The sequence below is a fragment of the Pteronotus mesoamericanus genome, unplaced genomic scaffold (genome assembly GCF_021234165.1).
Source record: "Pteronotus mesoamericanus isolate MK-2021 breed Mesoamerican mustached bat unplaced genomic scaffold, CSHL_Meso_final contig_263, whole genome shotgun sequence".
In the NCBI taxonomy this organism is placed as follows: Eukaryota; Metazoa; Chordata; class Mammalia; order Chiroptera; family Mormoopidae; genus Pteronotus; species Pteronotus mesoamericanus.
The window spans coordinates 420,703-445,431 of NW_026555112.1; the positions used below are offsets into that span (position 1 = coordinate 420,703).

At 55.9% G+C, this 24,729-nt stretch overlaps 1 protein-coding gene across 1 annotated transcript; it reads left to right on the top strand.

Annotated features, from left to right (window-relative positions):
- The first annotated feature begins 5,911 nt into the window (after positions 1-5,911).
- On the top strand, positions 5,912-20,077 carry RAC2 (Rac family small GTPase 2). Its single transcript, XM_054574422.1, has 7 exons — positions 5,912-6,051; positions 8,163-8,234; positions 14,558-14,675; positions 15,472-15,534; positions 16,028-16,187; positions 18,603-18,735; positions 19,348-20,077. Exons 1-6 carry the CDS (start codon positions 6,017-6,019, stop codon positions 18,731-18,733), a joined length of 579 nt encoding a protein of 192 aa, XP_054430397.1. The 5' UTR covers positions 5,912-6,016; the 3' UTR covers positions 18,734-18,735; positions 19,348-20,077.
- Positions 20,078-24,729: the final 4,652 nt, after the last annotated feature.

Sequence of the window (24,729 nt, forward strand, 5' to 3'; positions counted from 1 at the left end):
CGTTAGGAGCAAAACAAGGTTGAAAATTCATGAATGAAGCACTCAAAACTGAGAAGTAAGGTAAGAACATTGGAAGAAGCCCAAAGGAAAAAAATATCAAATATAATAACGGGTTTTAAATAAATGGAATAAAATTGTATTGTAAAAAGGATTAAAAAGGCCAAGAGTTGGTTCTTTGAAAAGATTAATATAATTAACTTTAATAATTTTGGGACCAATTAAAAACAAAAGTTAGGAACAAAAATAATTATTATAAGATAAAAAGAAGGAATATAACAGATATTAAAAAGATGTGCAAATTAAAAAATCCAAGCAAAATAGAAAAATATATTAAATATTTCTAGAAAAATATATAAAAGATGAGTAAGAAGTAATAGAAATTCTAAATGATTCTATAGCCTTTAAAGAAATTAAATTTCTAGTTTAAAGTCTACCTCTTCTGCCTCCCTCATGATTTCAGAACCAGACCCTGATGGCCTTACAAATGTTGCCAACTCATTTAATGAAACTAATATAATCTTGGTGCCCTTCCCCCCACCCCCACAAAAAAGACAAGGACAATATGAGCAAGGAAATTCACTGGCCATTTTCACTGATACACATGGGACCCTCTGTCCCATTTTGACAATTTGAAGCCAGCAACACATGAAAGACAATTACTATGACGCCACTGAAGCCGCTATAACAGAAGGATCCCATAACACAGTAGCTTTAAGAAGAAAAAGTGTATTCTGCTCCCCCGTCCAGAGGTGCGTGGTCTTGACCTTCCATCCCCCACACATCCAGGACTTTGCCAGCATTTCCATTTCCTAGTCAGCAGGGAAGAGAGGCAAAAGATGCACAGGACAAATGGTTTCACCTTCAAGGAGACAGTGACTCAGGAGTTGCGCATGTCACTTCCATTCACCCCCCTTTTCTCCCAGACTTAGTCATGGGACTGTACCTTGCTGCAGGGGAGATGGAAAAACATGGTCTTCAGCTGGCTGAGCTGGCTGGCTGCGAGCCTTGGAGCTCGGTTGCTCAGAGCAGCAACGGAGAATGGCCACGGAGGTTCCGTCCGCAGCATTCCCTGCGTCAAGTTAGGTGTCTGCAGGAACGCGCAGGGTATCGAACACTAGAAAATGTATTCATGTTATTCACAACATGTCCATAGATATGGGGAAGAAAAGCATTCAATAAAGTTAAATACCTAAGACAGAAGCAAAACAAAATTGTTGTTCCTAAGAATAGCAGGGATGTTCTCTGACAATAGCTGCCAAAGCCTGTATCGTGTTCAATGGCGAAACACAGACGCACTCTTTTTAAAATCAGAAATAAGACAAAGATGCCCACTGTCGCTGAGTCTATTTAATGTCGCAGTGAAAGCTCCAGACAACCCAAGGAATTAATATCATAAAAACCAAGAAGGAAGAAATAAAACTGTCACTTTTTACAAATGATAAGGCTGTCTACAAAGACAGTTTTAGACTCGTTAGTAGCAAAATCTTTAGATAAATTATGATAAGAATTTCCACCCAGGTTGCTGTATGTATAAGTCAAATATGCAAAATTGGGCATTTTTCCTACATGTAAGCTACAAACAGAAGATGCAATTTAAAAAAGTATTAGTTACAATGATAGTGAATTGATTCAGTATCATGGAATAAACCTTATGAAAAAATGTGCATGGTCTTCCTGGGGGGAAATCATAAAACTATATTGAAAGATATAAAGAAGAACTGGAATGTGTTACTGGTAGGAAGACGGACTTTATAAAGATGTCAATTCTCCCCAAACTCCTCTATAAATCCAACAGAACTCTAATTGGAATCCTGGCATGGTTTTTCTTGGAACTTGACAAGTTTATTCTAAAATTTATATGGAAGAGCAAACAGTGAGCTAAAACTAACACTTTTGAAAAAGTTCAAGAGAGGAGAGGTTGCCTGACCGGGTGTAAAGATCTCTGACACCGAATTTCAGAAATTAAGACGATGCTGCACTTGTTCCGGGGTGGACGGATAGACCGACAGGCAGAGAAGCTAGGGGTAGACACACACAGAGACCCTGGCCGCGCGGCAGGTGGTACTGCTCCCAGGGGGAAAAGGCAGGCGGAGCAAGCTCCTTGGTAGAGGCTTCCAGAACACGTGGTCTGGGGAGGACTATGTCAAATCCGTATCTCACAAAACTGAAGAAGTCTGCACCCCTCAACGCCCGGAAATCCATCCCAAGTGTGTAAAGAGTTGAATATCAAATGCAGAACTTAAAAAGCTTTAGAAGAAAAGGTAGGCGAGTATCTTTATGAACTTGGGAGCCAGGAAGGACTGCTTTGGAAGCCACACTCACTCAAACAGCACAGGCCACTAGAGAAGACATCGGGCTACATTAAAATAAAAACTCTGTTTATTAAAAGCTGCAGCTGATTGAAAGGCATCCCAAAGACTGGCAAAGACATTTGCAATGCATATAGCACGTTAAGGTTGGGAGTCAGAATATGCAAAGACCTCCTCCAAATAAATGGGAGGATAGAGAAATGGACAAGAATTTGGAAAGGACAATGTATGGACCAGGAAGCCCAAATGTCCAATAAATGCTTGCAAAGCGTTTCAACATCCCCAGAAATAAGGTAATGTAAATCGAACCTACAATGAGATGCCAACTGATACCCATGAGGTTGGCAAGAGTCAGAAAGCCTTCCAAGGCCAAGTGTGAGTGAGGGTGTGGACCAGGGGCACCCTGCAGAGTGACTTCTCTGTGGAGGGGCAGAGGCGTGAGCCCACGGCTCTGCCCTGCCTCTTGCACTGGCTCCAGGGGGCCACAAATATGCATAGCAGAGCTGTTTGCAAAGCAAAGATGGCAAGCCTCCTACATATCCATTAGCAGATTAGAGAAGTACATTTTGATACATCCTTATCACGGGATATTACATCCCAGCAAAATCACTAGACCAGGGGCATAAGTTGAACATTTGTCAGCACGTTGCTGTGTGGAGGCTGTGCTTCCCGAATCCTAGGGCCTGGGGTGGGGAGGAAACAGTGGCTCGTCTGAGTGGACCCAGGTTGAGGACTGGGACCTCTGTGGGGAAAGCTAGGAAGGTAGACTTGGGCTGAAATAAGGAAGGGTTTTCTAGCAGGCCCGGCTGCCCAAGGAAGAAAGGGACTGCCTCTTAAGATAATGAGTTCTCCGTCATTGGAGGTATGCAAGCAGGGCCCGGGCAGCTGCCTCATGGGAAGTGAACCAAGCACTGGACATCAGTGGGCCAGGGGGGTGAGGTTGGCTAAAGATGGCCTTTATGGTCCCTCCACGCATGCCCAGAGACCCCCTGGTTCTGTGATTCAGTAAGCTTGCAAAGTGTAGTCAGAAGAAGACAGGATTGAATGAATAACCAGGCTGTGACACATCCCCGCGATGAAGCACTGCTCACTGACAAAAGGGGATGGACCTGTCACACGTGACAACGAGGACAAATCTCAGAAACACACTGAAGGGAGCGTGGGCAAGAGGCCCCTTACAGCATGATTCCATTTATGTGAAATTCTAGAAAATGCAAAGCAATCCATGAAGACCCACAGCAGATCAGAGCTGTGTGTGATGGGGTGGGGGATGGGTGGCACTGGGGCGCGAGGAAACTTTCCACGGTGATGGAAGTGTTCTCTGATGTTCTGTGTCTTGGCTGTGGCGTACACATCTGTCAGAATCAGCGGGCTTGTACCCTTCCATTCTTCTGTTGTTGCGCCCACCGCAGTACCAAGCCCCGAGCTAGGTATTCAAGGGGCGTAGAAAGCAACGCGCGCATGGTGAGGAGGGAGGTGGACGGCCCGAGTCAGGGAGAGGACTGTGCTTGGCCTGTCCCGGAGAAGTGGCTGTCTCAGGGGAGGGCAGACGCAGTTTTAGGGCCATGGCCGTGTGTGGCTGGGCAGGTCGTCTGCTGCGTCAGGGAGCCCCCGTCTGGGGGCGATGGGGGGTAAAACCCAGGACATAGTCCCCTTTCCAAGTCTCGTGGCCATACTCGTTGGCTGGGACTTCGCAAAAAGGTGCATCGTTTTTTGTTTTTGTTTTTTCTTTTTAAAAAATAAATGTTTTATTTTGGAATAATTTTAGATAGACAAGTTGCTAAGATCATAAGAGAGTTCACATATGTGTTTCACGCAGTTTCCCTTGATAGTAACATTATTTATCTAACCCTGGCATCTGTCAAAACTAAGAAATTCACTTTAGTACCATACTGTTAATTACATTTCGATTTGTTCTGGATTTATTACTTTTTCCATTGGCATACGTACATATTTTTTTCAGTTCACAGGCTGGCACTCAATCCACTGAGCCACACCAGCCAGGGCTTGTGTATATTTTCTCCTGTTTCAGGATCCAACCCAGGACACCACACTGCATTTCACGCACTGTGATTTTGTTCTCGGGTAACACAGAGGTTGCCCTATGGGATAGCAGTGGTTGGGAAAAGAATGTGGTTATAGAGGCGCCCTCAGGTGGTCTGGGAGGGAGGGACCCTAGGCTGATCATCGGGGACCCTGGGCTTTTCTGACCTGGGCTAGGTGCCCTGAAGCACCTCCCATTGGCTCAGCTCAGCCTGTGCAAAGCACAGAGCAAAGGCATGGATGTATACTGGTTGGTTTTAAATAACTGACTGGCCAAGTGTAGGAGCAGGTCTTGGGGAGACTGCGTTTCCCTTTCTGCAAGAGCTGTTTGTACAAGCCCTGTTGCTCTGGAAGGGTCCAGCCTCCAGGTGTCTCCCTCCTGGGCGGGGAGCAAGAGGGATGTTGGTGGTCCAGCAGACGCTCTGCCCCAGCTCCACACTCTCCTGCAGTTTCCTGGTTTGCCCTGAGTGAGTGTTGGGCGGGGAGGGGGCGGTGACCAGTGGCTCTGCACACCTCTTCCTCGCCCCTGGAGCTGGAAAGGCGCTGGGCGTGGGGAGCCGTGGCAATGAGGAGTGCAGACAAGGCGGACTTGCAGCCCACTGGGGAGGCTCCGTGCTGCTCAGCCCCAAGGCGGCCAGGGCTCAGTGGAAGGAGCACTCCCCCTCCCTTGAGCCGCAGAACCGAGACTTTGTCCCCCAGACAGCAGCTGGGGCGCCAGGAGGGTTTGGAGTTACCTGACTTCTCAGACCCTCTGTTTCTGCATCTTTAAAATGGGCTGCGGTTCTAGGTTCCAAGATGCCGGGCCCCACAGGGCTGCCTCCAGCGCAGAGCCTGGCTGGTGTGGGGCACTGCCTGTCACCTCCCTTTTATGGCGCCTTCTCCCCGAGCCCACCTCCACCTCCCTTCCTGCCTGATCACCCTCCCCCATGTCTCTATCCTTCCTCGCTCAGGGGTTCCCACACTGGCCTCTCTTTAGCGGGGATCCTCCGTGTCTTGCTCATGCACCTCCCTCATCCAGAGCGTCCTCTCTGACACCACCTTTCAAATGCCAGCTTGAACGCCACCTCACAGGCCCAGCTCTCCCTCTGTGTAACTCTGAGGTCCCCTCCCTGCAGATCCCCGGTGGCCCCATCACTTCCTGCCTTGCTTTATGGACAATCTCGATGAGGTGGATGAGCTCGTACCATCCCCAAGAACCGTCCATGCCCTTTGCATCCTGGACCCGCCAGGACCTGCCACTGTGCCCAGCCCACAGCAGATGTTCAGTAAATGTTCAGCAGATGTTTGTTGCTTAGAATTGAGGTGAACTGAATTCTTGGAAACCTCAAGTTCTTGGAAAACAACTCTGGCCTGACCCCTGGAAGTGAGTCCCCAGCTGAGAGGGTCCCTAAGGCTCCAGCTGCTGCCCCAGAGCAGGGATGGGGGGGTGGCCAGGGCCCGGCCCAGCACCTGAGGTCCCCTCAGCTGTTCTGCCAGACCGCATGCTCCGCCTCCTACAAACGGCTGTGGGGGCAGCAGCTTGGGCAAGTTCCCCTTCCGCTTCCTCCTGCCTCCTGGCCGCTGCCGCTCCACCGCCGGCCCTCCTCAGGTTCTCCACACCCCTGGGGCCGCAGAAGCAGCGCTCCACGGTCGCCGCCGCCGCCGCCGCCCCGGGTCCGGACACGATGCAGGCCATCAAATGTGTGGTGGTGGGAGATGGGTAGGTACCTGGCTGAACTCCCTTGCGGCCCCCTACCGGGGAGCCCTGAGACCCTCCTGCACAGGTGTCCCTGGCGGAGCCCCCTTACCTGTCGAGGGACTTGGGAGGCAGCCAGGAGGAACTGTCCCTTCTTCTCCCAGGAACCAGAGGGAGCCCCGGGGTGGGTGGAGGACAGTTTCCCTCTCTCTGCCCACTTCACCCTGGGAACTTCCTGGGTGGAGGGCATGGGACTGTGGGTGTGGGTGCCTGGGGCCCTTTGCCTGTACCGAGGGTGCTGGGGCAGTTCTCCCGTGGGACCTCAGTCTTCAGCTCTGTGCAGGTGGGTGGGGGGTGGGGAACCAAAAGTCTGGCCTCTGTCCCCAGGCTGATATGGGCCGTAGTCACTGGCTTATGCAGCTGTGTGATCTTGGGCAAGTCACAGCGTCTCTCTGAACCTCAGCTTGGCACCGGGGAGCTCCCACTGGAGTCGATAGGGGTCACTTCAGGCGTTTGGGTGGTTGCCCTGCACAGAGCGTGTGCTCAATAAACGCCAGCCTCCTCCTCCCACGCCCCCTCCCCACCTGGGGCTGCCTGTTGGGAGGACGTGCGGGGCTGGGGGTGAGAAGCAGAAGCTGGGGACAGGAGAGGCAGAGTTAAGGAGGGATGTGGAAGAAGACATGTGATTGTGGGGGTCAATTCAGGCAAGGCTGGGCTGAGCCACCTTCTCAGCTGCCAGGCTTCAGTGGCCTCAGGTGGTCCTGTCCTCCCTTGGGCCTCAGTGTCCTCAGCTGTGAGAGGACAGATCCAAACGCCAACCTCGGGTGCCTGCCAGGGACAAGGTCGGGGCCTGGCCCACGGGAGCATTCTGGGGTTTTCTGCCGGTGCACCCCAGCCCCTCCCACCACATTCTAGCTGCACGGGCCTCTTGTCCATCCTGCAGAGGGGCAGCCAGAAGCCTCAAGAGACGAGGATCCTTCCCAGCCTGGGTCCCGGCGGCCCGGCTTCCTTGGACCCCAAGGGCTGGCTGGGGGCAGGCCGGTGGAGCAGGCTGCCCTCAGCTGATGCGGAGGCACTGCTGGCCCTTATCTTCCCGCCTGCCCACTTCTGCTTTGTGTCAGATCTGAGGAGCGGAGGGCGGAAGCCACGGGCAACGTTCCAGGCGTTTAAAAGTTACCGTGCTGGCGGGCCCCAGCGAGGGCGGGGTGGGGGGGTCGGGGCAGCCGGCTCCTCCAAACAGGAAGTGACGAAACAGTGGAGCAGGTGGGGGAGGGCCCGGGCCGCCCCTTTGGCCCCTACCTGCGTGCCTTGCCAGCCCAGCAGGCTGGGGCCAGCGGCATGAACGAAGGGCCCTCGCTATTTATTTAGCATTCACTGCGCTGCCCGCTGGGCTTGGGCACACCCTGTGTTGTATCGTCTCGCCAGCCTCACAGGAGGCCCATTGTGCAGGAGGGAGAGCCAAAGCTCAAAGAAATGAAATAATTTGCCTAAGAACTCATGGGATTTGAACCCAGGTCTCCCTGGCTCCAAAACTCTGAGCTCTTAACCTGTATGCTTGCCAGTGAGGAAGGACAGCGGAGGGTGGGCTTCCCCACTGGCTGGTGGCAGGAGGTGCCCTGCACTGTGCTTGGTTTGCTTATGGGCTTCGTCTAATTTACTTTTTAGGACACCCCTCTGAGGATGGACTCATCCCTATTTTCTAGATGGGAAAACTGAGGCATGGGGAGGTTAACTGACTTGCCCACGTTCATGCTGCTGGCAGATGGTGGGCCAGGTGTGCAGTGGCAGAGCCCTGTTCAAGCGCTGGGGGCCCCGCAGCATGGTCCAGTTCAGGGGGTGTCTTGGGCACCCCCTGCCCTCAACCGTCTGTCCCACATCAGTGTCACCTGGGAAAGCTTTTCCAAAACTCAGATCCCCAGTTCCGCCCCCCAGCCACGGATCGGCAGCTCTGGGGTAGGACCTGAAGTCTGCCCTTGAACAAACGCTGCAAATGGCTCTAAGGCTCTCAGGTTTAAAGACATTGACACTGGGGACACTGAGGCCCAGACGGGTGGACCTGTCTCTTCCCTGAGGCCCGGGCTAGGCGACTGGGCAGGGCCCGTGACCGGTGCCCTCTGGAACTTCCTGTCTTTCAGAGCCGTGGGCAAGACCTGCCTTCTCATCAGCTACACCACCAACGCCTTCCCAGGAGAGTACATCCCCACCGTGTGAGTCTGCCGCGTGGGCGGGGCGCTCGGAGGTGGGGGGACACGCATCACCGAGCCCACCGCCTTCTCAGGCACTTCTTGTGTGCCGGCCGTGTGTGGGCGCTTGGGGGTCGAGCAATCGGGAGGCGTCCCTGCCCATCTGCCTGGCAGAGCTGCCTAATGGTCTGGCCGGAGGGGCAGCCACCAAGGGTGGCCACCGAGTGAGGGCTGCGGGCTCCTAAAATGGAGACTGTGTCAGGCTGGAGGCTGCTGGAGGGGAGCAGGTGGCCTTCAAGAGGAAGAGGGAGATGGGGGGCTGGCCCGAGCAGAGCAGCGTGGGAAGAGGGGCGGGGTCAGAGAAGTGGAGGAGGGGGACCAGGCAGGGAAAGGGGGAGGTACTGGGGGGCGTTGGTGGCAAGGAGCAGAGGCACCAGGACACACATGCGAGTGTTGGGGGAGAGGGCAGTGCCATCTGGAGGCCAGTCAGAAGCCCCGCCCTCCATCAGATGTGGAGTCAGGGTTGTCATTGGACAGGTGTGTGACAAAGTGTGGGTATCAGACTCCGAGAGGGAAGGATAAGGCGGAGCACCAGCCCCTCCCCTCCCAGCCCCCAGTGGCCCCCATCGCTCCCGGGTCAACTTCCCAGCTCTGTAGCTCACATTCAAGGCTCTGTGTGGTCGTCTCTCAACCTTCCCTTCCAGCTTCATGGCCCTTTTGGTTCACCAAACATTCCTGGGCACTTCTGCCTCAGGGCCTTCGCTCAGGCTGTTCCCTCTGCATGGAGGACCTGTCCTTCCTCGTCCACATGGCTAACCCCCGGGCCCGGGCCCCGAGGAAGCCTTCCTGCTCCAGCTGGAAGGGGCCTCTCACTCCCCAGAATGCCTTTATTTGACCTTTGACCACAAGCCTAGGGGTCCAGTTCTTTCCAGGTCAGCCCGTTGTCTTAGCACAATCTCTTGCACAGTATAATCTACACGTTGCCTTAGACACAATAGATATGTTTTGAGTTGACTTGCATTGAATGTCATGGGGAGGCTGTAAGAGGACGGATCATAATGGCTGCCATCTTTTAAGGGCCTGCTATGTGCTGGCCCCCACAACATGTCACATGCATGTGACCTCATTTGATCCTCAGGGGAGCTGGGTAATGTGATACCAGCTCACCCCAGGAGGAAGCGGAGGCTCACAGCTACGAAGGGGCCTGAGTTCCCTCTACTGATATTTGTCCCTGGAACACAGGCCTGTCCCCGGCAGGAGGGAGGCAGGCAGCCAGGACAGGGCAGGGAAATGTGGACAGGGAGCCTGGAAAACCGGTTACCGCCCCAGCTCCGTCCCCGACCCCCACTAGCTGGATGCCAGCGCGCACCTCGCTCCACACTTGCCCTCAGCTGCCTGTTCACCATCAATCCTCAAGCGCCTATCCGCACCTGCTGGTGCCGGGGGAGGGGCTGGCTCCAGCCCTGAGCAGTGAAGCAGCTATGCAATCAGGCTAAGGCATCCCCTACAGAAGGCCATTGTCACCAGCAGTGTGTTCCTGCCCCAGCTGGGCCAGAGGACTCACTGCTGAGGGACGTTACACCAGCCACATCCACCAGTGAGTCAGCCTGCGCTCATTGCCTGGTGCACCCCCTGCTCAGGGACATGGGAGGTGTCCTCTTCGGTGCAGGATGGTGTGACCCAACCAGCGGCCAGCTGCTCTCAGCAACTTGGAGAGACTGGCCCCTGGTGGACTCAGTTGTCCTGGACACCCTTGCTGGAGGACAGACAGAATGGACCGGACGAGGCCAACCTTCCCAGGACCCTGAGGCCAGGGCCGGCTTCCCTGGGAAGCCGCACGGGCCCCACGCATGGGAAGGGCCATGCTTGCTGTAATGTCCTCATGTCCCCGGCTTGAAATTCTTCATATTTGAACAAGGACTCCTGTGTTTTCATTCTGCATCGGACCCTGCAAAGTGTGTGACCGGCCCTACCTGCCACCCTCCTGTGTCTTCCAGGACAGGGTGGCTCAGCCCTGGACGAGCCCCAGAGCGGCTCCTGATGCGATCCCTGCGCCCCCGGGAAGGGGGCGGGCAAGGACGGATAAGCGGTACCGAGCCCTTGACGTTGAAGGATCAGGGCAGCTGCGGAGGGTGGAGCTGGGGAAAGCAGGCCCAGAGATAAAGGTCTGAGAGCTTCTGTCTGGGGCTGGGGACGGCAGGGTTTGCTGGGAACAGGGAGGCACATGCTGCCACTCAAGATCAGATAAGCGAGGGGCTGAGCTCTGCTTGCTCCCAGCAGCTGAACAGCTCAGGGGGAGACCTCCATTTCACAGATAAAGAGACCAAAGCCTGCTCAGTGTTGGGGATACAAAGACATGGCAGGAAGACCCTGCCCTCGGGCGCGGCGGGTATGCGGCTGAGGGGTCTCCCCTTTCCACCGCTCCTCCTTCTGGCCTTTCTCAAATGGAAGCCCAGGTGAACTTCAGAATCAAAAATTAGGGGGAGCCACTCTCTGGCTTAAATCCCTCTCATAGCTCCCCTTCACAGTTAAAGCCTATCTCCCATCCCATCCCCGAGTTCAAAGCCCTGAATGCCGCCCCCTCTGCCCCCACCACCTCAGACACTCCAGCTTCCCACAAGCCTCCGCTCTCGCCCCCTGCCCATCATTCAGTTCCTGGCTTGGGTATCGCCCCCTGTCTGTTGCGGTCCCTCCCCTCATCCTGCTCCACGGTCTCTATAGACCACCCTGATCTGACTTCCCCGCTGGAGCGGGAGCTCTGGGGGGTCAGGGCCCTGTCCTCCACGGTCCCACCAGCTTCCAGAGCAGAGCTGAGCACGGTGCAGGCGGGCCATGCTCCAGCCTGCCCTGAGAAGGTGCTGGAACCAGGGCACCCCTTTCACCTTCCTCCTCTCTAGTCCAGCGCCAGGGCTGGGCTTGCGGGCCTGGGGGGCGGCAGGAAGGGGCAGCATGGACTCTGGGAGAACACATCCCGGCTGTGTGGCCTGGGGCAGGCTGTCCCCCCTCTCTGATTTTCTGTTTCCTCATGTGTAAAATAGGGGACAATGGCAAATGTCCACTTCCTGGGCCCACTGCAGTGATCTAAGTGTGAAGGGCCTGGAACAGTACTTAGCACCCCTGGGGGCTCAGCAAATGTGAGCTTCCTGCCCCCCGCCCCCGAGAGTTCAGAGGTAGCTCCCATCCCTGGCTTAAATGTCACTGAGTCCCCAGAGGGCCATGAAGTCGTAGCGGCGCTTAACACACAGGCTCTGAATTGGGTGACATGATCCCGTCCTGGCCCTGCCACCAACTGACCGTGAGGTCTCGGGCAAGTCCTTTCCTGCCTGTGAACCTCGAACTCCTCGCTGGCCATGGGAGTGAGGGTGGCCGTGGCAGGCCCTTCCGCCCGGGCTGCCTGCGGGTCTCTGAGGTAAGGGGGACCCCCGGGAGCAGAGGACCGCTGACCGAGGGCCCTCTGGGGAGCGGCCCGTGGAGGGGTATGTAGGGATGTGGAACAGGAGATTACTCAGCTTCTCAGCAGCTCCCCGTGGGGTGGCTTAAATGTTCTCTGTCTTTCTGGATCTTCCCAATGGCCCCAGAGACGGGGCTTTTTTCCACAGTGAAGAAAATGAGGCTCGGAGAGGCTAGCTTCCTCGCCCAGGGTCACACAGCCGGGACGAGGCTCCACAAGGAGCTCTGCTCCCTCCCGACTCTGGGTGCCTGATTCCAGGCGGCTGTCCCCAGGCTCACCAATGGGTGGCATGGCAGGAGCAGGGTTCAAATCCCAGCTCCCGTGCTTCTGAGCTGGCTGGTCTTGAAAAAAATTACTTCTCGGGGCCTCAGTTTCCTCCTCTGTCTAAGGGGAGTCACTTGAGGTCCTCTTGTCTTGGGTCACGTGGACCTTCAAGGCCTAACATATGGAGGCCCCAGGCCTCTGCCCGGCCCCAGAGTTGGTGCCCGGTGTTGCCGCAGGTCCCGGGATGCAGCTTTTCCCCGACGGCCACAGTCCCTGAGACCCTGGGGGGTGGCCCAGAGAAGAGGGACACCTTTGGCTCAGGAATTTTGGGAGGCTTTCGGACACCAGAGTTTCAGACTGGACATTAGAGGAGAGAGTGTCCCAAAACCCTAAGCTCATCCTATAGGAGTGTTTCTGGTGGAACCAAAGACAAGACAGGCACTTTTTTCCCATCATGCCCAGTGGAGTGTCCCTGGACCTGAAGTCCCATGGCAGTATGGGTGGTGCCCAGAGGAGGTACGCAGAGCACCTACTATGTGCCAAAGGCGGTACTGGCTTAAGGTGCGGTGAGGACCAAACCAGGCTTGGTGTCTGCTTTTGGAGGTGCTGAGTTCACCACAGGTTGCTGGAGTGGGACCCCAACTTGGATGAGAGTCAGGGAAGGCTTCCTGGAGAAAGTGACATTGGGATCCAGCTGGAGGAGACTATGTAAGAGTCTGCTGAGCAGTGCAAGGAAGGCTGGGAAGTCCGGGGGGTGTTTGGAGCTTTCCAGGCAGGAGGCAGAAGGGCCATCTGAGGGACTGAGAGGCGACCAGGCACACTCTCCAGGGCTGGCCACATAGTGTGTTAAAAACGTCAGGCCGCCAATTTTGGTGGGGGGGTATGCGGGGTCTTCCTTAGGACAGGTGTCTTCAGAATTACTCTGAAGCATCAGGGCTTCTGCAGCCTGTCACCGAATAGCATTCTGTGAGGGCTTCATGGAGGAGGTGACTTTCTGAGGGCTTCGGTGAAGTTTGATGTAATTCCATTCCACCTGTGTCTGTACTCGCTGCCACACATGAGGCTGCAGAGCTGAAGCAGGCGGGCCATGTTGGGGGACAGAGGCACCCTAAGTGCCGTCTTCTGGTCAAGGCAAAGCGGCTGCCTGTGGAAGGGAATGGCGCACTCTGTCCAGGCCAGGGACAGGGAAGGAGGTGGCGACAAGGGTTCCCCACCACGGAGGAACCGCCTGGGCAGGGATTGGAAGCCTGGATAGGAGATAAGGGTGAACAGGGGCTGGAAGGGTATTGCATCCAGAGCGGCCAGGAGCAAAGGCCTGGGAGGGTGGGGGCAGAATATTTGGACAAGGAGAGGGGGTCAGGGCACCCCAGGCAGGTGACACAGCGTGAACAAGTGCGAGGGGGCAGGCGGTGGGAGCCTGGCCTGGGAATGGCTTGGCTGGCCTGTGGCGGGAGGAGTAGGAAGAGAAACTGGAAGAGCCTGAGGTCTCAGTGGACCAGGTCAGGGGACGATGGCCTGTGTGGGTGACCTCGACGGAGCGGGACAGCTGGCATCTCTAGCCCTCAGGGACAGGACAGGGAGCACCTGTGGAAGCCCACCTGTGGCACTAGCTTCTCACCTCGTTTGGTCCCTCACTGGCTGTGCAGCCTTGAGCAAGTTGCTAGGCCTCTCTGATCCCAGTTTTCTCTTCCACAGTGTGGGGAACCAGCACCTTCTACTCAGGGATGAGTGCAGTGAAAATATTTTTTTCTGTTGAACTGAATAATTTTTTCAAAACCCAGCAGCTCATGTCATTGCCCTGGAGGCCCCTCTGGTGTTGGCTGGCAGGAGAGTTCAGCAGTGGATGTCGGTGCCCCACGCTATCCGTTTGGCATGCGTCTTTCCAGCGTGTGCTGGTGGCTTTCCCCCAGATCTCCCGTGACTGACAGTTCTCCGTGTACCCTCTGGGTGGGTTGGGAAACCAGGGAATTAACACCCTAGGACATCCTTCTGCCAGCGGAAGATGGAGATGGGGGTAATACCCCAGCTTCCTGCCCCTACAGGGGGCGGCCTGGGCACGGTTCCTGCTGTCTCTTAGGGGGCCCTGGCTGGCCTGAGCCCCAGGTGCCCACAGCAGTAATAGGTTCCTCACTCGTACTATGTCTGCTGCTGCCCCTTCCTTGACTCCTCCCCTCGACCTCTGGTAGCTGCCTAGGCTCACATCCCCAGTAATCCACTTGTACCACCTCCTCATCGCACGGTTTACTTCCGGGGTTACCCAACCTAAGACAGGGAGGAACCCTTGTTTAGCAAATACTGGGCGACCAGCCTCAATGTCCAGCATAGGAGGTGGGTTAAATTTATTCTGATTAAATTTAGAGGGAATATTACACAGCCTTGAAAAATCACTTCTTCAAAGGATAGGTGAGGCAGAAAAGTGATCTAGACAGCGTTTTCCTCTTCATGCTCACCTGAGTTTAAAAGTCTTTATGTTGTGAATCAGTAATGAAAAAAAAAAAAGGAGGAAACCCAATTCATTGCAGGGTGCTGTGTGACTCGGTCCTGTTGCAGGCCCTCTCTGGGTGGGGCTGGACCAGAGGGGCCTGGGCTCCGGGACTGGAGACTGACCCTCTGTCTTGCCTTCTCCCCACAGGTTTGACAACTACTCAGCAAATGTGATGGTGGACAGCAAGCCAGTGAACCTGGGGCTTTGGGACACAGCTGGGCAGGAGGACTACGACCGCCTCCGGCCACTCTCCTATCCGCAGACGGTGAGCGCCCGCCCCTTTCCTTGTGAGTCGGCCTCTGCTCGCCTTGTTCCCTCTGTGCAGGGTGCCCTTGGGTCGGCTTGGCCTGGTGAACCCTGACCCTCCCCTTAAGGCCCAGCTTGAGGACTCCGCCTTGTCCTCCCTTGGCACAGCCAGGGACTCCTCCCTCTGCCCTCTGCCCTCTGCCCTCCATCAGTCCCTAGTTACCACTCTGCCCGCTTCCCTGGCCCCCCATCCATGGGCTCTGGTGCCACCTGTGGGTGGGGCAGGCAGACCCAAGATGGGGCTTCCATTGGGAGCCCAGGATAGCGAACCTCAGGTGTGCTGGGTGTGCCGGGTGAGGGCACAAGAGACTGGGAAAGCCTGCAGGTGATTCTGTGGTTACTGGGCAACACCCCCCGCCCCCAATACCCTTGACCTTCCCTCCAGGGCTGGGGCTGGTAACCAGATGGCGGGGTAGTGAGTGCCTGGCCAGGAGGATGGATTCTGGAGCCCCAGACAGCAAACTCGTTAACCTTGGCGGCCTCACTCTTCTGATCTGGGGGACGGGGGCGGCAGCCCTCAGTGGGATGCTACGTGAGGATGAGCCGCTAAGGACAGACCTGGCCTCTGGGAAATGCTGGGTAACCAAGCAGCAGCTGGGTGGTGGGCGGCAGGCCTCCCTGCTCTGCCAGACCCCGCCCCGCAGTGTCCCCTGGGCTGCTCCACTGCTCAGTGCTGCTGTGTGGGGGTGTGGGAACACAGGCGGGACATGCCTGGGCCTCCCCTCACCTGTGCCCCTTGCCTGCTCTGTCCCCAGGACGTCTTCCTCATCTGCTTCTCCCTCGTCAGTCCAGCCTCCTATGAGAACGTCCGTGCCAAGGTGAGCGGGCTGAGCAGGGCCTGAGGGGCCTTGGGGCTTGGGGACAGGTGACCCTGAGAAAAGGAGGGAGGGACTGGCAACTGGAAGCTTGTCCCTGGGGCAGCAGAGGGTATGGGTGGAGAGGGCTCCCAGTGCCACCTGGGGCTGGGGGACTCGGGGATGAGCCTCGGAGGGGGTCTCCGAGGGGGCTGGGAGCATCAGCTCTAGTCTCTGCCATCTGTGACCTTGTCCTCTCCCCCCCACATACTCCCCAATGCCTGCCTCTTATCTCTGTGCAAAATCACGCCTCCTCTTTCCCTGCAACCACGTGCCTCCTCCCTGCACAACCTCACGTCTCCTCTCCTTGCAACCTCATGGCCACGTCTCCTCTTCTCACCCCTTCGGGCCCCTCTCCTCCCACTCTCACTCTTCCTCTGCTTCCTACACAACCGTGCGCCCTCTCCCCTTGTCTCGCACAATCTCCTGTCCCCTCTGGTCCCCCCCACCTGCCCAGTGGTTTCCCGAGGTGCGGCACCACTGCCCCAGCACGCCCATCATCCTGGTGGGCACCAAGCTGGACCTGCGGGACGACAAGGACACCATCGAGAAGCTGAAGGAGAAGAAGCTGGCCCCCATCACCTACCCACAGGGCTTGGCACTGGCCAAGGAGATTGGTACGGGGCTCGGGCTCAGAGAGGGGAGCTGGAATCAGAGGCAGCCCCGACTCAGCCTCTGCTGATCGCAAAGGCGGGGTCCAGGGCCAGGCTGCGCGGTTCAAACCCTGGCTGCGCCGTGGCCTGGCTGTGTGGCCGTGCGCGTCTCTCAGCCTCCCGACACCTGTTTCCTCCTCAGTATAACCTAGCCATAGTAATAGCTCTAGGCAGCTGGGAAAAAACAAATGAATGGATACACATGAAGCCCCAACAGCAGCGCCCGCGCGAGGGAGGCAGGCTGTGTTCATTATCATTAGCTGCAGTATAGTCCATAATCAGACCTCGAAGTGAAGCGTTTTGCACAGACGGAGGCAGGGATGCAGCAGGGTGTGCTGTGCCTGCTTAGGGGACGAGCAGCCAAGGCAAGTGTGGGTTCCCAGGAAGGCTTCTTGGAGGAGGTGCTTGTGCCTGGGGTTTGAGGGCTGAGGGCCTCCCTTCTGTCTCCTCCCCTCCCTCCCCCGGCCCCCAGACCTCTCGGCCCAACTCCTCTCTGCCTCCTGATCACTGCACCAGAGAAGTAGAGTGACTTTTTAAGGTCACAGCGCTAGTAGGCGGCAGAACTGGGATTTGAACGCAGGGCAGCAAGCAGCTGGCTTGCGGGCATTCTCGTGGTCGCCCGTACCAGAGAGGTGATGACTGAGGGGTCTGGTCTCTGTCATGGTGTCAAGACCTGCTGTCCCTGGTCAGGCCCTGAGCTGCCTGCAAGTCCTGGACCGCCAGCGGGTTCAGCCACTACCAGGGGCCAGCCAGCTGCCCAGGACCCTCTGCCTCACCCCAGGGTCCTTCTGGCCCAGGGTTTGGCCCCTCAGCCAGTCGGGCCCCCACACCCTGTCCCTGTCCCTGTCCCCGCCTCAGCCCCACCAGGCTTCCTTCCCCCGGAACTGGGAGGGCCCTGGGGACTCACATCTCTTCACAGGAAGAGAAACCGCAGCTGCCACCTCCCCCTCCCCGTGACTAGCCTAGTGACAAGGCCACCTTCTCTCGGGGACTTCAGGATGCCGTTTAAGCCCTGGGCCCATGCCCCAACCTGGGGGCTCTGGCTCCCCAGCCTCACAAATATCAGGGGCTGCACCCCGTCGTCTCTTTCTTTCTGGCCGTCCTGTCTCCCTGGACGCCTCCTCCCAGACTGGCCTGCCAGCGCACACTCGACCGTTTCCCTTTCCAGGCACATGCGTTGGGGTTAGAAGGGGCAGGAGAGTCTGGGGGCTGGTCCTGGCTCTGCTACTGACCGTGTGATCTTGAGCCAGTGGCTTCTCCGTGGGCCTCAGTCTCCCCACCTGCACAAGGCAGCCTACAGAGTCCCCAAAAGTTCTTTCTCCTCTGTAAGCAGAGGACCTGGGGCTCCTGTCGTGGCCTTTAGCTAATCCCTCCTGGAGCTGATCCCAGATGGTGGTGGTGAGGGGGTAGGGGCAGGACCTGCCCAGGCCAAGGGGGAGGAGACCTGGAGGCTGGGGGCGGGGATTGGAGGGTGGCTTCAAGCTGATGAGGACAGCAGCTGCCAGGCACACTGGCCCCCTCCCCAGGCCTGGGCTGGTGAGTCACTGGGGCAGCTCAAGCCCAGCTGATAATCGCTGCTGCTGTGGACGGGGCCGGGGGAGCCGTGCACATGCGTTTCCCCTCTTTATTCTCAGGGCAACTGCAAAGCGGGGCTTCTTGAAGAAGCCCTCACTTCAGCGGAACTGTTGGAGCTATAGCAGATGTGGAGCTCACACAGGTTCCTTTTGAAGGTCTCAGAACAGTGGCCTGGGGAGCTCAGCCTGCCCTTGTCTCTGTCTGGGCTGCGGGCTCCAGCCCTGAGAGGTCATGTGGGAGGGGCCCCCTCCCTGTTCCCCTCCTGGGAGTAAGGAGGCGCCTCCAAGTCCCTCTCCTCTCACTGAGCGTCCCCCACGGCCGCATGTGACATTGGACAAACAGCCTCACCTCTAGATGCCTCCACTTCCTTATCTTTAAAATGGGGTGATGCTAAAGAATGCTCAGACAACACTTGGAAGGACCTGGTGAGGGGACCCTGAGTGACCCAGGCCTCACGGGGAAAGCGTGGAGGCAGGACGGTGGCTGTTCTAGGAGAAACTGAGGCACAGGGAGGTTTGGTCACTAGCTTGAGCCCTTTTCTTTCCACGAAAGTACCAAAATTCCTGCCACCCTCCCACAAATTAACAGCTTCTGTGTCCAAGAAAGGCACAGAGCTGCTCTTGTGGGTCTTACCCCCTCCCACCAATGTCAGGAGAAAACAGGCGCAGAGGGGTCGATCCTCTGCTGTGAGTGACCCAGCCCACGTGGCCCCCACAGCCTGGGGCCGCTGTGTGGCTTGGGAGCGGATCTAGCCCAGGACCCTCCCCTGACCGAGGCCTCTGCCCTCTCGCTGCCACACCCCAGATTCGGTGAAATACCTGGAGTGCTCAGCCCTCACCCAGCGAGGCTTGAAAACCGTCTTTGACGAGGCAATCCGGGCCGTCCTGTGCCCCCAGCCCACGCGGCCGCAGAAGCGCCCCTGCAGCATCCTCTAGGGGTAAGAGCCCCCCCGCCCTCACTGCTTCAGGACCTCCTCTACCCCGCTCCCCACCACGCGGCGGGCTCTGGCTGGCAGCTCCCTCAGTTTCACTGGGAATGGCATTTAGACCAGGACAGAAGGGGAGAAACGAGTGGCTTCAGTTTCCCCATTTGCCTGAGGCAGTCCTGCTCAGTGAGCCCAGGTCCCAGAAGGAAGATCCAAGGTATGAGAAAAAGCCAGGTGACCGGAGCCAAGCCCTGGGTGTCCCTGAGCTGCCACTCTGCCCTCCCTGCAGCAGGGTGGGAAGACAAGGGGTAAATAGGCCTCAGCCCCTGCAGCCCTCCCACCCCGGGGAGCCCGGTCCAGCCAGGGAGACCTGACACCCACATACAGGGGTGGAGGCAGGGACAGCAGAGCCGTGAGATTACTGGGGCAGCAGAAGGCGGGAGAGGACTTGGAGTCGGGGGAGAGCAGCATGGGCACTTCTGAGGGAGGGGACGACCTTGAACGACAGCTGGGAGCCGGGGATGAGCAGGGAGCTGGGGATGAGCTGGGAGCCGGGGAAGCTGTGGGCTAGCTGTAGGTCCTGCGTGTCCCCAAATTCTCACGCCCTGCCTGTCTCCCTTCCAGGTCATCCCACTCCTCCCAGCCAGATGGCTTGGACCCTCCAGGGCCCCCATCCACCTAAAGCCCAGTGGCACCCTGGCTGGCCATGCTGTCCCCTTCCTGTGGCATTTCTTAGCAGACAGCTGCAGAACTTGGTCGATCATCTTCTCTGTGCTGGAGGCTCCCTTGAGTCTGAAGGTGTGAATCTTTAGGTGCCGCATCCCGATCCCCTCATGCTCCTGCCTGCCTGGGGGCCACAGGGGAGCCCCAGGACCCAGTAAGCCACCCCTGCCTTACTGCTGTCAGCACCAGCATCGCATGTGGCAGCACCTGTCCACTGGCCCCAGCCTCGCACAGCTCCTGAATCTACTCTGGAAACTTGGGGCCAAACGGTTGCCAGCCACCACTTGTGCATCTCCAGGGATGGGTCTCGCACTCTCTCCTTGAGTGTTGGGTCTTGAGCTCACTCCCATGCTCCCATGATGGTCCTTCTTGTTGGAACGTTGCAAGGAGCTCAAATGAGTGTTTTGGAAGTAGGTCCCTCAGGTCCTGATGCTCCTTTTGGGACAACATGTGACCAATCAGATTTTCTAAAATCTCTGCAGTCATCTGCCCAGCAAATCCAAAATCTGGCTGCAGCTGACTCCTGGCATCTCTCAAGTCTTTCTGCTCTGCTCCCAGGATCCTGAGCTGCATTTACCTGTGAGAGTCTTCAAACTTTCAGATGCTGCCACTCAGGACTTTTGCTATTGCAAGTAGAAAACCGCATTTAACCTGCTTAAGTAGAAAATAAATGTATTGATTCAGGTTTGGAAATCGCATGACTTCCTGTGCAGCGTGACTGAGGGTGCTTGGATGATGTCCCCAGGGCTTCACTTTCCTGACCCTCTTTGCTTTGTCTTCTGCCCACTCATTCATTCTCAGGAGGATGACCCTCAGGGCTTCATCCCTCCAGATTCAAGTTCAGCAAAAAAGAGCAACTGTTTGCCCCAGGCAAGGTTCTAATTAAGATTTGCTCTGATTGGATCAACTTAGGTCTTAGGTCACTTTTCTACCAATCATATTTGGTAGGGAGGGAGCTGCTGTGCTCTGATTGGCCAGGCCCGGACCACTTGCCTGCTAGAGTGAGGAGTGGAGGTACCTTGTCAAAACCACCTGTACCAGGGCCGAGGGGTTGGTCCCCAAATGGACACTGAGGGCCTTACTGGAATTTGGGGATATGGGTGTCGGGCACCGCTACTAGTGGAGGTCACAGGAAGGTGTCCCAAAAGTATGAGGAAGCAATGCCGGTCCCAGCAGTCACTAAACAAAGGTGAATTTCTTTAAAATAGAGATGGGGCTGTTTCAGGATTGCAGTTCATTCATAAAGCACAATGGTGCCTGGTATGGGGTTGGTCACCTTGGTGTTTGCCAAATTATAAAGGCCAGACTTGCCACTCCTGTGGGCAATTACGTGTCTTCCTCTACACTTCATCCATTCATTCAACACGGTTACTGAGCACTCACTCTGTGCCAGGTACTGTTCTAGGTTGGGGCGGCGGGGACAGCCAGGTGCGGGGACCCAAGAGGGCACATGAGTTTCTGACATAATTAGCTCTAGAGAGGCTAAAATAAAGGAATAAAAAAAGAGATAGAAACCGCCCCCCCTCCAACAGCTCAGGAGACCCCACTTCCCAGCCGGTGAATCGCTCTGAGTTTCCGTTTTCCTCTCCCAGAGCTCCTGGCCGGCCGCCCCCTCCCCCCACCCCGCCCCCCACCAAGTCCTGACGTTCTTGTACTCTTTAGCTCACTGGCCTCCCAGGAGCCTTACCCTCTAGAAAGGAACTGGGTTCAGGGGAAACCCCCCAGCCTCTATTAGTTTCAGCTCAGATGAGTTGGCTGCTTTTAAAGTGACTTCTCTATGGCGCAAACAAAAACTCACACTAAAACCAACACAACACAAACATAGATGGGGCAGGTCCGAGCCCACACCTGAGTCTTCGAGGTCTAAAAGCCTCGGGGGCGGCGACTCCTCCTCCAGCCGGCTGTTTCTCTTTCCTGTTCTTCCTGAGGCCTCTGGATTCAACCCTGCCCTGGGCCCAAGGCCTGCTGCCTCCCTCTTTCCTCCTGCATTCACACCTCCGTGCTCAAAGCAAACTCTCACTTCCCCAAAGCCACAGTGGCCACACCCTGCCTTCGCCTCTTCTGCGTTCACACCTCCAGTATCAGACTGAACTCTCATTTCCTCAAAGCCACGTTCTTTAACCCCAGGCCTCAGCACAGCGGACCTGGTCCCCTTTCCTCGAGTAATTTCCTCTGCTCCTCGAGCTTCCCTGTGTGCCGAGGCCACGCTCCTTTCCCTGAGCCTAGCCCAGTGTACACAATCATTGCTTTATTCCAGTAACGTCAGTGAATTCATTCTCTCACTGTTGTGGGGTCTCACCTGGCACTTACCATCTCATTTCATCCTCCTGTTAGCCTTCCAAGGAAGGTACTAGCAGCTCTTTTTGGGCAAAGAAGGAAAGGGAAGCACAGGAGGGCACAGGAATGAGAGCTCACCTACCTCACTAAGACAGACACTCTACTTTTCCACTCTTTAGCACTGCACCCATCTTCCTTGCTATCAGATCCTACTTTTGTGCACAGCAGCAAATGTATCTAACCCCAGAAAAAAAATACTTGTTCTCCCAGCCTGCTTTGCAGCTGGGGTTCCAAGATAGCACAGTTATGGCCAACAAGATACAAGTGAAAATCATCTGGAGAGGTGGCATCTGTGAAAGGTTTTGTTTTCTTAAAAAATGGTAGACCCCGCTGACACTGCCTTTGGTCCTGTCCCCTTCCCTGCCTTGAATACTGATGAGATGTCTGGAGCGTCAGCAGCCTTCTTGCAAACTTGAAGCCGGCAGTATGAAGACACATGCTAACATGCTAAGAATAGAGGAGCAGAAAGATGAAAAGACCTGGATTCTTGACTGCTATAATGGGTAGCCGAACCAATGCCAATGGCTGCCTTATTACAGGAACAAAAGGAAAATGAAACCACCTATTTATTTACTTGCTGTTGGCCTGGCCTTTTGTTATCGTTAGCTGATGGCACTTTAACCGGGGTCCTGGGACTTCTAGCTCCATGCTCTCCTTTCCACTGTATCATTGTGCTCAGCAGGCACTGAAACAAGGGGTGAATCACTTGTTTTTGATCAGCAAGGCTGAGAACTGGGGGCCCTTTAGATAGGAAAGAGAAACCTGTTTTGAAACAGGAAGAACTGTTGGTTGCGGGCAGGAGCTGACAACATGGTGACGTGCACTCCTTCAGCAACCGCTCCCAAGCACCCGCCGGCCCAGCCCAGTGCACCAGACTTGGCTCCTTACCATGTGATCATTGCCTGGTGGGCAGGAAAGCACCGGCCTGCACAGCCACGCGTGCTTTACCTGGGGCTCTCTGTCACGGAGCCTGGCTGCTCCTTGTTCCTTCTTCCAAAGCAGAGGCCTAGGGGTGCCCCGGCTCCTCTTGTTCCCTTGCCCCAGCATTCCCCTGTCACCAAGCCTGGACAGCCTGGCTCCCAATATCTGCTAAACCCATTTCCTTAGCTGGCCCGCTGCCACTCCCTGTTCTAGGCCTCGCGTCTATTCCCCGAATAGGACAGAAGTTACTGCCTATTTGCTGGCATCCCCGCGTCCACTCTCTCTGCTTATACTCCAGCTTCCACCAGGCCACCTGAGGCATTGTCCTCATTTACAAACATAAGTGTGCTTCTCAGATGCCTCCAAAAATGATCATATAACATCGATTCCTTCACTCATGTGACCATTCAGCAAATAATGATTGAGGCTGTACGCACAAAACACAGGGTATGAGGGAAGGTCAAGCGTGGGCCTACATTAGGAGCTCACAGCCCAGTGGGGAGCTGCCCAATCTTCAGAGAGGCCAGGGAAATATCCCCTCTGCTTAAATGGGTCACCATGACCCTAAGAAGGTTCTTGGAACCTGGTAGATGCTGGATACACAGTGAGGCCAGCTTTCCAGCCAGCAGGGCACCAGTCGTGGACATGAGCCATCTTGGATGGGCCAGCAACTGCAGCCCCAGCCAACATCGTGTGGAGCAGAAGAGCCACTCAGCTGAGCCCAGCCACCCACAGAATCACGAGATGATAAAATGGTATACTGAAACAATTTCCCGTTTTTACTGACTTTTCAGAGCCCAAATCCCTGCTAGCTTTAATTTAAATAAAAATTTATTTGAGCCAAAGAGAAAGTACCACCTGGAAGCAAGATCTCAACAGACTTGAGAAACATCATTCTTGCTGTTTTTTCTTTGGTCATTTACCCCTCCTCCCTGCCCTCTTTACCCTCCCATCACCCAAGAAATGTTCAACTCTTGGGACATCCAATTCCATCCAGGCCTTGCGGGATATGGGAAGTAGGGCAGGGTAAGCTCTTGGGAGGGAGACAAAGATCTAGGATGGTTCTAGAAGACTTCTGAAGGCCTCAAGGAAGGTGATATGATGGGCAGTCATCTGTACAATCTGAAGTTTAATTCGATTTAGTTCCCATGTACTAACCATGTGCTCTGTGCCAAACTGTGCCAGGAGCTGGAAGTGAAGAGAAGGGGGAGACCCAGCCTTCTGCCCCCCAGGGGCTCGGAGGCCAGTAGGAGGGACAGATGAGTAAGTCAACACCCAGCACGTGGTTTGATCCACATACCACAGGAATGTACTAGAAAGGAAGAGACTCTGGTCTCATGGTGCCAAGGTAGAGAGGCTTCCGCGCCCTCCACCTCGCTGGAAAGCAGCCATGACAATGAGGAGAGCACGAAACAGAAACACAAATTCTCATCTTCAAAGAAACCAGGAGACACCTGTGACCTTAACCATGGCCCACAAGCAGAAAAGCAGATGGAGAAGTGGTAAATGATTTAACAGAACCCTGGCAAGGCAAACCGAACAGCCTGCTGTTCCATTGCGAGGTGGGAGGGGGAGGGGTGGGGGTGGAGCCCAAAGAGATGCAAACCCACTGGCCTTGCAGAACCCCAGGGAGGCTCCCCGGTAGGAAACTCAGACATCACAGATGGCTAAGTAGGAGGCTGAAAACAAAGCAGAGAGGGGTGTTGTTTGGAAGTCTGCCTAAGGACCAGTTCAGATCCCAGGTCTCTGCCTCTGCACTGCCCAGCCAGGCAACCATTCCTCTCTAAACCCGAGCAGGGAAAATCCAGCCAGAGAGCTCTGGACCCAAGGCCACTGCCTACTGGCTACAGAGCAGGAGGGTGTGAGACCCCAGACTAATTACTGGGCGTTTGGTAGATTTGATGATGCTGAGCAGGTGGTCACTCCCCTTCCTCACCCCTACCTCCTGGGCCGGGGTGTAATTTCCCACTGCAGGGATGTGAGCCTTGGCCACGTGATTTGCTTTTGGCCAATGGATTGTTAGCA

What these genes read in the sequence shown, in the direction of transcription:
- RAC2 (XM_054574422.1), top strand. Translation starts at nt 6,017, where the DNA reads ATGCAGGCCATCAAATGTGTGGTGGTGGGAGATGG. An exon ending in GGAGAGTACATCCCCACCGT is followed by an intron (nt 8,235 to 14,557) that starts GTGAGTCTGCCG and finishes TTCTCCCCACAG; the next exon opens with GTTTGACAACTACTCAGCAA. An exon ending in GGCACTGGCCAAGGAGATTG is followed by an intron (nt 16,188 to 18,602) that starts GTACGGGGCTCG and finishes GCCACACCCCAG; the next exon opens with ATTCGGTGAAATACCTGGAG.